Genomic DNA, 16826 nt, shown 5'->3' on the forward strand with positions numbered 1-16826 from the left:
GAAAACCATATACTGCATGTTCTCACTTATAAGTGGAGCTAAACATTGAGTAGGCATGGACGCGAAGAAGGGAACAACAGACAGTGGGGCCTACATGACGGTAAGGATTGAAAAACTACCTGTTGGGTATTATGATGATTACCTGGGTGAGAAAATTATCTGTACACCAAACCTCTGCAACACACAATTTACCCGTGTAACAAACCTGGACATGTACCCTTGAACAGAAAATAAAAGTTGGAAAGAGAGAAAAAACAAAAAAAGAAATCATGTCCTTTGCAGCAACATGGGTGTAGCTGGAGGCCATTATTCTAAGCAAATTAATTCAGAAACAGAAAACCAAATACCACATGTTCTCACTTACAAACGGGAGCTAAACAGTGGGATACACAGACATAAAGACAGGAAAAATAGACAGTGGGGATTACTAGAGAGAGGAGGGAGAGTACAAGAGTTAAAAAACTATCTATTGGGTACTTACTATGCTCACTATATGGGTGATACAACCAAATGTATTTCAAACCTCAGCATCACGCAATATACCCATGTAACAAATGTGCACATGTACCCCAAAAATTGAAAATAAAAGTTGAAATTAAAAAAAAAAAGAACATGGGCCTGGTTTTTTCAGAATTATAGCTGATTTCCACCCAGGATGGTATCATATAGCTTTAGAACTCACTTAATTCATCAGCTCTGACAGCAAAGGATGAAGATAAACTATCACTACGAATATTGAAAGAATAAGCTGAATGGTCCAGAGGCAATATCCAAAAAAGGGATTTCCAGAAATGGTCCATACAATGGCAGAGCCCTAAGAGTGGGTGGGCGATCTCCTGAGTGACCTTTCAGTCGACAAGACACTCTCACTGGGAGGGTGAGTCCAGCTAATTGGGTGTTAGCCCACTCTACCACTTCTCATGGGGACTTACCTGAATACAAGCCCCCGTCTTCAACTTGCACAAGTTGCAGACTAAGGCCCAACGACTGGGTGGGATGTGGGAGATCTTTGTGATCGGTTCCATCCTCTCAGGACAAGCAATGCTGACCTACAAATAAAATACCACCATAAGGCAGAAGTACCAAGGCATCCCAGAAGTACCTTTCACAAACCATAAACGATGTTATATAAAGCTAAGAACATCAAAACAACGAGGTAAGTCACATCTCTTAAGGTTAATATGGAATCAAGAATAAACAAAACTTATTTCCACTGCTCAGTCCTTCACTCATTTCCAGTAATATAAATAATTCACATATGGGATGAGAGAGCAGGAGTATAGACTAGGCATGATTACCTTTTACTTTTCTTTCTTTTTTCTTTTTTTTTTTTTTTTAGAGACAAGGTCTCCCTCTGTCACTCAGGCTAGAGTTCAGTGGTGCAATCATGGCTTACTATAGCCTTGAACTGCTGGGTTCAAGTGATCCTCCCACCACAGCCTCTACCACACCTGGCTAATTAAAAAAAATTATGGGGGGAGGGGGGAGGGACAGCATTAGGAGATACACCTAATGCTAAATGACGAGTTAATGGGTGCAGGAAATCAACATGGCACATGGATACATATGTAACAAACCTGCACATTGTGCACATGTACCCTAAAACCCCAAAGTATAATAAAAAAAAAAAAAAAATTATTTTTGGCTTTTATCTAAATGACAGGCAATAATAACAAATGCTGGTGAGGAGTGGAGAAAAGGGAACCCACATACACTGTGGAGAAAAGGAAATGCTCATACACTGTTGGTGGGAATGTAAATTAGTACAACCACTATGGAGAATAGTTTGGAGAATTCTAAAAAAAAACACAAAAAATAGAGCTACCATATTATCCAGCAATCCCACTGTTGGGTACATACCCAAAAGAAAGGAAATCGGTATATCAAAGAGGTATCTGCACTCCCATATTTTTTGCAGCAATGTTCACAATAGTCAAGATTTGGAAATAAGCTAAGTGTCCATCAACAGACGAATGGATAAAGAAAATGTGGTACATATACACAATGGAGTACTATTCAGCCATATAAAAGAATGAAATCCTGTCATTTCCAACAACGTGGACAGAACTGGAGGTCATTATGTCACGTGAAATAAGCCAGGCACAGAAAGACATACATTGCATGTTCTCATTTATTTGTGGGATCTAAAAATAAAAACAACGGAACTCAAGGAGATAGACAGTAGAAGGATGGTTACCAGAGAGTGGGAAGGGTAGTGGGGGGAACAGGGCGGGGGGAGGGTGGTGATAATTAATGGGTATAAAAAGGATAGTCAGAAAGAATGAAGAAGACCTACTATTTGATAGCACAACAGGGTGACTACAGTCAAAATAACTTAATTGTATGTATAAAAATAACTACAAGAACATAACTGGATTGTTTGTAACACAAAAAGGATAGATGCTTGAGGGGATGAATACCCCATGTTTCATGATGTCATTATTAGACATTACATGCCTGTATCAAAATCTCATGCATCCCATAAATATATACACCTAATATGTACCCACAAAATTAAAAATTATTATTTTTTTTTTGTAGAGACCAGGTCTTGCTATGTTACCCCAGGCTGGTCTTGAACTCCTGGCCTCAAGTGATCCTCCTGCCTTGACCTCCCAAAGTACTGGGATTACAGGCATGAGCCACTGCGCCCAGCCAAGGTTACCTTAATGGACACTTTTACTTAGGAACCAAAAAAAGCTACTAAAAGTAACTAAATCAAGTATCTATTATGTTAAGAGATGGTGCTACATGCCTTGTTGTTTCATTTAATCAACTAAGGATAAAAAACGGAGGCAGTGACAAGTCTTTCCATTTGGTTTACAAAGGAACCATGATATTGTTGGAAAACAGCACATCTGTGTAATGAAGAGACTGCAGAATGTAAGTAGAAAGGATGAGGATGACATTTTAAAACGAAAGTCTTTAAAACCACGTAACTATCGTAAGTTTACCCTACTCCCTCAGCCAAAGTAGCTTCAAAGTGAAATTAGTCTTTGGGAGAGTGCTGAAAAGAAAGTGATGCTTTTTGTTTTCCCTTTTGAATCAGGGTCTCACTCTGTCACCCAGGCTAGAGTGCAGTGGCAGGATCAGGGCTCACTGCAGCCTCGACCTCCCAGGCTCAAGTGATCCTGCCGTCTCAGCCCCCTGAATATCTGGGACTACAGGCATGCACCACCACACCTGGGTAATTTTTTGTACTTGTAATAGAGATGGGGTTTTGCCATGTTGCCCAGGCTGGTCTCAAACTCCTGGACTCAAGTGATCTGCCTGCCTCGACCTCCCAAAGTGCTGGGATTATAGGCGTGAGTCACCACACCCAGCAGAAAGGGATGTTTTTAAAAAACATGAAAATATTCTTTTCCATGTGAAAATAAGGGGTCAAGCAACTGCTGGTAAAAAGTATTTTCATTCTCCCCACGCTGCCAAATAAATACATGAGTTTCTAAGACAGATACAGCTTTAAAAGGTGAAGAACTGTCAAATAAGGATGCCAAACTAGTACTGGTTCTGCCCACGTCAGGAAACTAACAGATCTTGAATAGTCCAGAAGGCACTGGAAACCAAGAACTAGAAACCATAAGAGAATGTCAATAACTGAGAAAGCTTATTTTGTTTTTAAAGAGCTCTTCCTGAGTCATGTTCTGGACTTTTATAAGCTGAGAGAGCCTACTCTATTAGCTGGGGGATTTGCTGTTGGAAAAGTCATTCTCAAGCCAGAAACCTGAGTTTATTTTATGTCTAGATGTTCTTAGTAAGAAAAATAAACTACTATTCAAATATTTTTTAAAAATACTGATGTCTATAGCCATAGGAATACAAAAGTATATACATGGGACTTTTAGTGTAACTGTGAGCTTCTTTATTAGACAATAACTCCCCTGGAACCAATATTAACAATATTAAAAACAGGAAAATCTTAAAGGAGAACGAGTTACTGATATAATGTCAGCTCCCCATTAACTAGATTCTGCAGTCTCTCTTGTCATGCAGTTAAACTGCCTAACAAATTTGCTGGCTTGGATAGTGGCTGGGGAGAAAGGGCATGAGTGGGATATCCACACAGCTAAAGAAAAAAAAAAGGCAGCCATAAGAAGAAATGTCTTGAAGCCCCATTTTAATAGTGTACATGTAGCCACTCAGGAAATACCAGCAACTGAAGGACCAGGCTAGATAATGAGAAAAAATCGAATTTTGAGTAAAGAAGATCTTTGGCAGATGTTGAGTGTAAGCCCTGAAAAGAGCTTCAAAAAGTAAAGGGCATCGGCCGGGCGCAGTGGCTCACTGTAATCCCAGCACTTTGGGAGGCCTAGACGGGTGGATCACATGAGGTCAGGAGATCGAGACCATGCTGGCTAACATGGTGAAACCCCATCTCTACTAAAAATACAAAAAAAAAAAAAAATTAGCCAGGCGTGGTGGCGGGCACCTGTAGTCCCAGCTACTCAGGAGGTTGAGGCAGGAGAATGGCGTGAACCTGAGAGGTGGAGTTTGCAGTGAGCCGAGATAGCGCCACTGCACTCTAGCCTGGATGACAGAGCGAGACTCTGTCTCAAACATTAAAATAAAATAATAAAATAAAATAATAAAATAAAATAAAATAAAATAAAATAAAAATACAGTAAAGGGCATCTATCACAGTAGACAAAGAGTTACTGCTCACTTTATTTGTAATAGCCTAAACCTGTAAACAACCCAAATGCCCATCAAAGGAAAATGAATAAATCAGAGTATATCCATACAATGGAATATTAGCAATAGAAAGGAATAAACTATTGATACACACCACAACATGGAGTGTTAGCCAGACCGAAAAGAATACATACTGTATGAAGTTTAAAACCAGACAAAATTAATCTATCATGATCAAGACAAAAATGGTGGTTATTCTTGGGGGATAGAGACTGGAGAGTGGATATAGAGGATCTTTCTGGGGTGCTTTATGTCTATTTTTAGGGCATTTCATGTCTTGGTCTGAGTTGTGGTTACAGATACATACATGTGTAAAATATCACAAAACTCTACACTTAAAATTTGGCACCTAATATAAGTTTTACCTTAAAAAATTCTGCTGCTCACACCCTGGTCTTTTGTGTCTCTCCTCTCATACAAATTAATCAATTTATACATGATGTACCCAAATACCATGTATATATTTGGGTATTATCCCAAATACCACTGGGAATACCACCTATATATTAATCAGCATGGGCTTACATGCACGTGTGCATCCAAGAAGGCTCTGAGGTAGCTCAAATGGAAGTACTATTACTTCAGAAACATGGGCAAGCATGAAGCATTTCCATACTAAGCCTGAGTCGGTCTGAATGTTGTGGGGAACAGGGACACCCTGGAGCAAATGGTCTCACGGGCCTGGATGAATTCTTACCTCTGGGATCCACAGGGCACAGCTGACATGAGCCCATTTAGTCCCTGTCTTGGTGGTCTTCAGGGCTCCACCTTTCTTTGGACATAACACACATTGCGGATAAATGCCCAGGACACAGGAGCGACACAGCCAGCTGCCTTCTGGGACCTTGAGGATGCCATAGCAGGCCTGGAGGTATGAGGAGGAGAGGGGAGAATGGTCAGCACCTTCTCACCAGGGTTGGTATCTGTTCTGATACACAGTCACAGAGTATCCTCTGCTTTTGGGAGAAAGGCAAATAAAGCTGAGCAAGCTTATATCCAGTATTGAGTGATTTAAAAATACTCAAAATAGCAACTTCCAGCATCTCTCCTAAGATCAACGTGTCTGTCCATGAGAACTGACTTTAAGGATGATAGAACAAGATGAGGAGATACAGCCAACCGTTAGCCCAACTGTTATCTGAGTGTTGTGATTACAGCATTTTTTGGTCTGTTTTCTAAAGCTTCTTCAATGACTATGTATTATAATTAGTCAAACACTTATTGAACATTTCCTGAAAGTCATACACTGTTGTGATCAAGAAAAAAGTTTTAGAAAATAAAAAGAATGAAACTTCTGAGGAGCAAATGAACTGACGTTTATAAAAAGCCTATTAACGCCTGGTGCATAAAAAGTACTCGGTAAATCGTAGCAATTGCTTGCTTGGGTTGAAGAAACAGGGACTTGTGAATGAGTCTTGAATAGAATATTACACTAATCACAATAATTCATAATGAGTTCTGGAAGGTGCTTCAAATCCTTTATGGAATGAAGTTGGACAAATAAATAATTACTGTGAGAGACTGGAGATTAGTTTGGGAAACATTCTAGACTCCCCTTTTGCTATCCCCAATTTTGCCCATCATTTCCTCCTTACTGCTCTACTCTATTAGAGACTAACTGATTCAATATGGCAGCTTCAAAATTTCTGTCTGCCTCAGGAGACTCACCCTCAGCTCAGATTCAAGTTATAACAGTTACCATAATATCGGTCCCCCCACAACCTGGTCCTTTTCCAAGCTCCTTCTTTCTGTGTCACCACCATACTTCCTATCTTCCAGATCCAAATTCCTAGACTTGTATTACTCACTTTCTTTCACCTGCTGACCTGGTGTTTGCTATTCTCCCTACAGTGGCCCCAAGACTCTGACCTTCCTCTCCATCCTCACAACTTGCTCTATCCAAGTTCTCATTATGCCATGCCTGGATTGATTAATTTCTACATTTTCTTTTTCCCCCTGCACACCTTCAACCCTTCCTCTACTTGACTCCCAGATTCTCCTCACTAAAAGAATTCATACCATTGTACAGCGGCAAGCCCTTTAGATATTCCTTCTACTCTTACCTGCCCCCCACTATCCAAACTAGGGGTTGGCTGTTTTCCAAGATCTGTTTTATAAAGCCAACAAGCTAAGAATGGTTTTCACATTTTTAAAGAGTTGTAAAGAGAAGAAGAAGAACAGAGAAGAAGAAGTAACAGAGACTGTATGTGGCCTATAAAGACTGAAATATTTATAGCGGATCCTTAAAGAAAAAGTTTGCTGGTTCCTTATCTAAAGCCTGTTGCTCCTTGTACTTCACTATCCCATCTCATGCCCACACTATACCCAAACACGGGGCTTCTGACTTGGACAGGCAGGCCTCCTGGTTTTCTCCATAACTGGTCGTTCTCATTTTCACATCCATGTATCTAAGCAGTTTCCCTGCTCTACATGGTCAACTGTTGTTTGCATAGTTGGACCTTTCTTACCCTTCCAGACCCAGTTCAAACTCCAGGCCCCTCCAAAAACCCTGCTCAGGTCACTGTAGCCCTTTGCGTTTGTCCCACTGCCTGACTCCCATCCTCCACTCCATGCAATTTCCCTCACCAAGTACATAGCATCATGTGTTCTTTTATTATTTTTTTTTTGAGACAGGGTCTTGCTCTGTCACCCAGGCTGGAATGCCATGGCATGATCTTGGCTCACTGCAGCCTCAACCTCCTGGGCTCAAGCAGTCGTCCTACCTTAGCCTCCCGAGTAGCTAGGAGCACAGGCATGTGCCAGTCTGCCCAGCTAATTTTTGTAGAGATGGGGTTTTGTCACACTGCCCAGGCTACTCTCAAAATCCTGGGCTCAAGTGATCCACACTTTGGCCTCCCAAAGTGCTGGAATTACAGGTGTGAGTCACAGCACCCGGCCAGCATCATGTATTCTTTTTCTCTACATTTGCTGTTGTGTTTCCTCTCCTCAGTGAGATTTTTAGTATTGTTTTTCTTTTAATTAACCCTGGCCTACAGAACTCAACGAGATTTTAAGGTCACTAGAGGTAGAGCTGTTATCATCAATTTACCTGGAATGCCCCCTATGCTGAGCTTGAGTAGGTGGCTGGATAAAACAAATGTATTTAGCTCAAGAACTGAAGCTGGACTCTAGGGAGGCTCCTCTCACAACAGCAAGGCATCATTTTATAAGGTTTCTAACCTTCAAAGCTCTTTGTCTGAGGCCCAGAATGTTTGCTAGGAAATGAAAGCAAGCTTCCTCCCTAAAATAGAGTCTCTTTCAGACTGGCAGAAGAGAGGTCAGGTCAGTGGCCGGCTCTTAGAATATCCTTTAGCTCCTGGCCAGTCTGTTGGGCAGAACATCATTTACTGAGCCCTTTTGTGGACTTACTCACGGTCATAAGATCATAGATACATGTAAAAGGACTTGGAATGGCCCTAACTTTCACTTTTTTTTTTTTTTTTTTTTGAGACGGAGTCTCTCTCTATCGCCCAGGCTGGAGTGCAGTGGCGCAATCTTGGCTCACTGCAATGTCCACCTCCTGGGTTCAAGCAATTCTCCTGCCTCAGCCTCCCGAGCAGCTGGGACTACAGGTGCGTGCTACCACACCCAGCTAATTTTTGTATTTTTAATAGAGACAGGGTTTCACCATATTGGCCAGGCTGGTATCGAACTCCTGACCTTGTGATCCACCCACCTCAGCCTCCCAAAGTGCTGGGATTACAGGCGTGAGCCACCGTGCCTGGCCCAACTTTCACATTTTTTAAAGAAAAAATGTTAAATTGTTAAAATCTAAAGGCTACTTATGTACACATCTCTTCTAAAGTACTGACCATAAGTGTATTTTTGTCACTGAGGAACAAACACTGAAATGTAATATGGTGTCAGTAAAGAAGAAAAATCATGTTTAATAAATTCAGATGTCAACATGTCCCCATTCTGTTAGGGAGTAAACCAAATCTTCCAAAGCATTTTAAGTCACTTTTCAGCCAACAGAGGGAGCTCTAAGCTAAGTATCTCTTTAGAATCTAAGTAAATATACTCACTTTGGAAGAATCTCTTATGTGAAACTTTGTAGGGTACCAATGTCCCATTTTTAATACATACCAGTTTACATCCTGCAAGGTCTGGTCAGTTATTGTCATCTCATCTCTTTCCATGTGAGAAAGGGGTATCATTTGTAGTCATTACCGGAATCGTTTTTAAGACTAATAAATAGCATTGGAGATAATTATGCTACATTTGATTTTGTTAAAGAACCTGAGAATACTTACTATTTTGTCCCAACTGTAAAGGACAAACATAGGAAATATATACAGATGACCTTTATGCTATTCCTTTTAAGCCTACTACAGATCCACAATCATTTATATGAAACCTCTAGGGTAAGAAAAATTAGGAAATTCAGAATTGCTCAGATCTTAGGAAAGTATATATATATAGTATATGACCTAAGCCCCCAGTGGGACCAGGGGCAATACCATATAACCAAACACATTAATAGTTCTCTCGTGAGATATAATAGTTAAGTTCATAGTTAAATGGTAAAGATTTTCTGCTCTCACTTAAAGTCTGATATAAATGTCAATAATTGGTAAAGTGAAGACAAATTTTCAAAATTCACTTTGTTAAAGGTAAATGAAGAAAAAGACCCAATTGGTCACAGAATAATTCTGAGTACCTTTTACGTACAGGGTGGTTAGGTTAGGAGGCCCAGGGAATTAAAATAATCTTAAGTCCTGGTTTCTATCTGCTATGTTATCTATTCTAATTACTTTAGTCATTTTGTAGCCAGAATGATCTTTCTAAAATACATATCATATCCTCCAGGGTTGACAGGACAGAACTGAAGTTCCTTAGTTTGTCAGACGGTCCTTTACACACGTCTCTTGTATCCCTCTCTACCCTCACTCTCCATGCCTTCCCTACTCTACTCTGCCACTTTACGGTTTCTAAAGCCTTCAGTTGCCTCTGACATACTTTGCCTGCTTTCACTACCCTGTCTGAACATTTCTCCTCTCTGCCTGAACACACATTGCTGGTTTACTTGACATCTCCTTTTGGACATTAAGATTTAGCTTGGACGCTACCTCCTGGAAGTTGTCCCTGACCCTCATTTCTCACAGATGCATTTCCACAGCAGCTTGGACTTATATCTATAAAAACACTTGGCATATGATGCTAAATTGGCAGTTTCCTTATATTTCTTTCACCAGACTATGATCTCCCTGGGGGCAGAGACCATGTTTGCCTCTTCATCACTGACTGTGTCCTCAGCATGCAGCACAATCCTGGCCCATGGTACTGTACCTATTTGCTAGACAAATTAACAAAATGAATGAAATATACAACAGGTTCAAAAGAATGAAAAATCACTTAGGGTAAGGGAGTTCAAGAAAGGATTTGCACTAGACCTTGAAAAATATGTAGATTTTTGATAGCTGGGAGGTAGGAGGAGGCATTTACAAATTGGAGTGTGGCTGAAACATGGGAGATAGGACAGTGTCAGGAATATTCATCACTGCACCTTGAGTAACCTTATTTTGTTGGAGCACAGTGCTTGTGGGGGAAAAAAATGGAAAGAGCCGAAAGGAGGGTTGATATCATAATCATCATTATTAATTAAAAAGGCAGTATAGTAGAAAGAATGACAAATAACCAGCTTGGGTAAAGTCACTTCACCTCTCCTGGTATTTGTGTAAAATTGAGGAGTTAGACAGTCTTTTGCAGTCCTAAAATTCTGTGATCTTTAAAAGTGGGGTGGACATTCCTAGGAGTGGCATGTTTAGGGGATGGGGGAGGGTTACGAGTGCCAGGATAAGGAGTCTGGACTTCTATTTGTAGGAAGTGTAAACTCACCAAGGTTACTGACCATGGGTGTAACCTCATGAGGCCATGGAGATTTGAAGGAAGAGGAGAGACCTCAGACAGGCAGCAATGAGATCCCCCTGGGGCAGGGGCCTAGGGGCAAGCTGAACAAGGCAATCCCAATGGTCTGGGCATAAAGTGACACAATAAAGACCTGGGTTTAGCCCCATGGGGTAAAGTTAGTCAGCAAGTCATCTTGGGGGTCATAAGAAGCATTGTTTCTAGAGGAAATACTGAAGAACAGCCAGGCCAAATCTTTATTTTCACCCTTAAATGTAAGCTGCTACCCAGATATGGGTGCTGGAGATCATCACTGAGCTTCAGAAAGGCTGACCGTAGGGAGATGACGGTCTCCACTCTCACTAACCTGATGCACACAGACGTTACACTTATCACAGAACACCATATCATTCCCTTCTTCACTGTCTGGAGACCGGCACACATCACAGATCACATCTTCATCATACTCTATGCCTAGCCCTTCCTCTGTCTCAATAGCATGGTTCATATTTTCATGGCAATGGCGTTCCAGGACTTCTACTGTCTTTTCCATAAGATTCTCATCAACTGGCCCACAACCTGCACAGAAATACAAACAATCAATCAACCCATCAGTCAGCTGTCATTCCCAAATCACCTACTGTGAGCCCAGTGCAGGAGTGGGTAGGATTCTAAAGGATAAAAACATCTCTTTCCTGCTCTAAAACAATCAGATTTCAAAAAATCTTTTGCTAGTGCTACTCTAACATTTACCTATAATCATATATTAGTGTTTGACACATGAAAGGAGATGTACATTTCACCAAGTTCCTTAGAAGATATATTACTGACCCTTTCGATTTCTTGTCCAAATCCTAGCCAGTCTCCTCTTAAATCTCTATTTTCACTTATTCTCACTGTAGGAAGACTTTCACCAAGCTTTATAATTCTGGACACGATAATTTGTAGCATAGTAATTAAAATCATATAACTATTTGGATATAATTCATTCTTAGCAAGTTAGCTTCAATGAGCATATCTAATGATTATACAAGGAAATTTTCATATGAAAATGTATGAAGCCCATAAAAGAAAGTTCTAGGTGCTATGCGTAGGTGATTACACATATAAATATTTTGTTTTTCAAATATGACTTTTAAAAACTCTAATAATATTTTTCAAGGGCAAACTATAATAACATATAAACTATTAATATTAACAAAGGTCTAACTTCAATTCTGGAATTACCTTCTTTGCTTCCTGATTCCTTTTTCCAGCTATAACTTTATTTTATCTTAGCCTTCTACACTGATTAATCAAATTTTGTGACAGCACTTAGGTATTTATTCTAACAACTTGTAAACTCAGGAATAATCCTCAAAATGATCCAAAACAAATGTACCCAAGTATTCCACTTCATTTGTAATATAAGATGTCCTAAGAAACTTTAGAATTCCACATAAGCTACCATTTTAAGGTGTGGCTACTTATGAAACCAAAAACTGCCCAGGCCTTATGTTTCATTTTTCCAGCCAAGACAAGTTACGCATTTTTTTTTTTTTTGGAGTAAAGGAATATAGTGTCTGGTTATAAGAAAACTTGGATTAAAATTCCAACCTTACCTCATATTAGCTATGTAAACTTTGACAGGTTATTTATCTCTTTAGGGCTTAGTGTTCTTATCTATGAAATAAGTATAATAATAAGAAACCCACTGGTTTGTTGTGAAGCTGAGATGAAGTAATGTTGGTACATTGCTTAGTATGGTGCTTAATATGTAGTCAGCACTCAACTTAAAAAGTTCTTAATTCATAATACGCTTAATATTGTTTTTAAAAAGTTTACTTTAAGCTCTTAGACACCTCACTGCAATATCATTCACCCTAAAGAAAAGCTTGAGATACTGCAATCCTCTTTTAAAATTCTTCCAAGCCTAACTGCAATGTGGTATACTGGATGGGATCCTGGAACAGAAAAAGGTTGTAAGTGGAAAAAAACCCTTGAAATCCCAATAAAGTCTGAAGTTAACAGTAATGTACCAGTGTTGGTTTTGTAGTTTTGACATATGTATCATGGTAACGTAAGATGTTAACATTAGGGGAACTGAAACTGTGAGGTGTATATGAGAACTCCCTGTACTAACTGCAACTTTTCTGTAAATCGAACTATTCCAAAATAAAAAGTTTATTTAAAAAACTCACCCAAGGAGAATTAATTACAAAATACCAAAGGAACCTCATAATAAGGTAGTTTCATGCCAAAGGCAGCCTTGTAATGATTGTGGTATCTACGGATGTTATATGCATTATGAACACAAGCGCACATTGAGCCATGAATCCATTTGATTACGTCCTCATATTCTGATTTTACTTCTCTGTCAGTCTTTCATTCCCTTCTCTTTGTGGTTGCCACCCTAAATTTACCGCTCCCCTCTCCTCTTAGGGGGCAGAGCAAGAAAAGACATAAAACAAAAAGCTTTAAAAATCAAGGAATAAGGATTGGTTACTGGCAGAGTAACTATCATTCCCATGCCAAACTGCTTTAATATAATTTTAGTTTTTTATTCATGTGCATTCAGATACTAGCCTCAAAAGAAAGAAAGGAAAAAGGGAGGGCGGGAAGAAAAGAAAAACCACTGATCCTTATACTAACAATGAACAAATGTGATTCAAACAAAAATGAAATAAAATGTGATTCAAACAAAAATGAGATCAAATGTATCCTTCACCATATCTTATATGGAGACTTAAAAACTACCCACAGTTCTACAGGAAAACTTGAACACTGCTTAGACTGAAAACAGATGAACAAGAACTGTGTGTAAGTATAAAATGAGTTATTTTTCAGCCTAGCATTTCTCAGTATTGTTGGTATGGTATTGTATGGCACACATTTACTTTAAAATTATTAATTATGTTTACTTCCATATGTAAACATAAATTTATTTGCTTGTTTTTGTTTCATTTTATCTTTTGAAAATTGTATGACAACTCTAGAACTCCGTGGAAGTAGCTAAGAACTGCTTTGTGAATGTTTTGCCCTAGGCCTGCAACTTTTCTTCCAGGTAGCAAGTCCTGCATTAAGGGGTACTGTAACAGCAATCTGTCAGTTGCAGTGGTGCTGCTCAATGCTGAAGTTGGAGATTCTCTCCAACCCCCTGCCAGAGGGGCCTCTACCTCTGGCCCTGCTTACTGATCACACTGCTTTTCAGGCCAGGAACCTGCCTCAGAATTCTCAACCAGAAGTCCAATCAGCTATGGCCAATCAGCTATGGCCACTCTCAAACTTCCTGAATTGGGAAACAACTTCATGAAACCTACATGCTATCCTTGATCTGTGCCATTAACTATGAATGAGGAAAGAAAAGGTCATATTTAAATGTTATTGCTCTATTTCTATGTATGCATTTGAAGAAATATCTCACTGAAATAAGATAAAATCAATGAGAAAAATAAATGAAAAGGCCAGAAAAGAAAGGAGGCAACAAAAATAAAAACAAGCTAAAGGTTCTGATAACTTACAAAAAAAACATCAATTAAGTCACAACTTACTTGTGAGAAAAGAACTTACCCATTTCTGCAAGGTCTTCATTGAGTTCCTGAAGCCAGAAGATGTCCATGTCATCTAGGTCATAGCGGCAAACAGATGCTGCCAACTCCATGATGTTGATGTAGCCAGGCTCTGTGGTGTCTGGGCTGGAGCAGTGAATATACTTCCGGGGTCGGATAAACAGAACGTCCTTTACCTTCTCAGCTATAATCCTAGAAAAGCAACAGAAAGACAGTGATAACAATCAACAAATGACAGATTTCAGGCACTAAATGGATGGCTAAACGCCCTCTGGGAGGTATGGCAGATTCCTTTCTAGAAAGCAACTGGTTTTACAAATTTAGTTTTGTCATCTGCTGTTAAGTCACTGACTGCTTACAATATTCTTTATTCACCCTCATGGATCCTAGTTCCCATCATTCTAATTTTTAAAAAAATTTTTAGAGACAAGCTCTTGCTCAACCACCCAGGCTGGAATGCAGTGGCAAGGTCATAGCTTACCACAGCCTTGAACTCCTGGGCTCCAGTGATCCTCCTGCCTCAGCTTCTCAAGTAGCTGAGACTACAGGCACATGCCACCATGCCTGGCTAACGTTCAAAAAAATTTTTTTGGGGTAACAGATGGGGTCTCACTATGTTGTCCAGGCTGGTCTTGAATTCCTGGCCTTAAGCAATCCTTCTAACTTGGCCTCCTAAAGTGTTGGGATTACTGGTGTGAGCCACCACGACCGGCCCATTCATTCTAATAAAATGTTGTCACATTAGTGTGTTCTTGGTACAATGGCCACCAAGTTTATTTAGAAGAGGAAACCAACGTGGGAGGGGGCGATATCTGCACAAAGGCACAGCCAGATCCCATACCAAAGATATATTTCAGCCAAATTAATAATTTTCTGTCATGGAGACAATACTGGATGGTGGTAAACAAGCTTTAGTCTCACAGAGGCTTGTTTTTTTCTGTCACTCACATGGTGATCTCAGGCTATTACTTTGTTTATTCATTTATTTTGAGATGGAGTCTTGCTCTGTTGCCCAGGGTGGAGGGCAGTGGCATGGTCTCAGCTCACTGCAACCTCCGCCTCCCGGGTTCAAGTGATTCTCCTGCCTCAGCCTACCAGCAGCTGGGATTACAGGCACCTGCCACCACGCCCAGCTAATTTTTTGTATTTTTAGTAGAGAAGGGGTTTCACCATGTTGGCCAGGCTAGTCTCGAACTCCTGACCTCGTGATCCGCCCACCTTGGCCTCCCAAAGTGCTGGGACTACAGGCGTGAGCCACTATCCCTGGCCACTTACTTTATATAAGGTTCAGTTTTCTTAGCTAAAATGTAAGGATAACAATCATTAAATATGATAAAAATAATATCTAGCAAAGACATGGAATTAACCTAAATGGCCATCAATGATAGACTGGATAAAGAAAATGTGGTACATAGTCACCATGGAATACTAGGCAGCCATAAAAAAAATGAGATCATGTCCTTTGCAGGGACATGGATGGAGCTGGAAGCCATTATCCTCAGCAAACTAACGCAGGAACAGAAAACCAAAACCTGCATGTTCTCACTTATAAGTGGGAGCTGAATGATGAAAACACATGAACACATGGTAGGAGGAACACCACACACTGCAGCCTGTCAGTGAGGGGAGGGAGAGCATCAGGAAGAATAGCTAATGCATGCTAGGCTTAAGAGCTTGGTGATGGGATGATTTGTGCAGCAAACCACCATGGCACACGTTTACTTATGTAACAAACCTATACATCCTGCACATCTACCCCTGAACTTAAAATAAAAGTTGAAGGGAAAAAAATGTCAAATTTGTAGGACTATTATAACAATTATATAGGAAAAAACAGATAAAGTGTTTGGCTTAGTGTACAGTAAAAACAGATGCTCAATAACGTCATTGTTATTGTTTTTATATTCCTTATTATTTTCACTATTTATGCAAATGAGTTAAAGCCAAGAGGCCACGGAGCTATGCACACTCAATCCATTTCCCAACCATAAACAATAGCAACCATAAATCTAAGCCCAAGCAGACTGATATTTCCCCTCACCCTTCCTGACATCCAAGGGCTCAAGGCAAGGAAACCAGAGAAAAAAATAAGTTTTTTTCATGTCAACAAGTTATTATTGGTGGTTTAAATACTGTATGAGGCCTCAGAAAATTTAGCCAAGAGAAAAATCTGGATTATTATTCTATGGCAATTTTAAAGAACAAGGTGGGCCATCTAAAAAAAGAAATAAACACATGTATGTCATCATAAAATAATGAAAATCATTTCTCCGGAAGGCTTCTAGAGCCAGTTTCTTTACTCTAGAGTCATCACATATATGGAAGGATTTATAAACATAAACACATTCCAATGAATAAACATAAAATATATACAGGCATAGCCCACCCTATAAATGTAGAGAATACTGCCTCCTAAGCATTCTTCCAAAAGCCTGATTCCAAATAATGAACCTGAATAAAGCTAATAACAACTACACACATTTGCACATTTTAATTCTTCTACCATATGGAGTTTTTAAAGCCAAAGGGAACAAATATTTGAGGAAAAATGCAGAAACCTCAAATACTAATTGAAACTAAAATTTTGGGAATTGCTGTTAAAGGCCTACTTCCAACTGAAACATACCCAACTAAAAAGGGTAGGACAGACATATGAGTTCTTCAGAGACTATGAGATTAAATATGTCATGTTTCTTTAGTGCATGGCCTAGAAGGGATAATATCCAATTTTTTGTCAAG

At 39.7% G+C, this 16826-nt stretch overlaps 1 protein-coding gene across 1 annotated transcript in view; it reads right to left on the minus strand.

Moving 5' to 3' along the window:
* Positions 1–16826, minus strand: part of JADE3 (jade family PHD finger 3) — a 146618-nt gene that overhangs the window by 21171 nt on the left and 108621 nt on the right. The window contains exons 5-8 of the mRNA XM_012498836.2: positions 14089–14279; positions 10907–11118; positions 5390–5557; positions 933–1049 (exon numbers count right to left, since the gene is read on the minus strand). Of these exons, the coding sequence (XP_012354290.1) occupies positions 933–1049; positions 5390–5557; positions 10907–11118; positions 14089–14279 (688 nt within the window). The remainder of the gene's footprint in view (positions 1–932; positions 1050–5389; positions 5558–10906; positions 11119–14088; positions 14280–16826) is intronic.

The sequence above is a fragment of the Nomascus leucogenys genome, chromosome X (assembly GCF_006542625.1).
Source record: "Nomascus leucogenys isolate Asia chromosome X, Asia_NLE_v1, whole genome shotgun sequence".
Lineage (NCBI taxonomy): Eukaryota > Metazoa > Chordata > Mammalia > Primates > Hylobatidae > Nomascus > Nomascus leucogenys.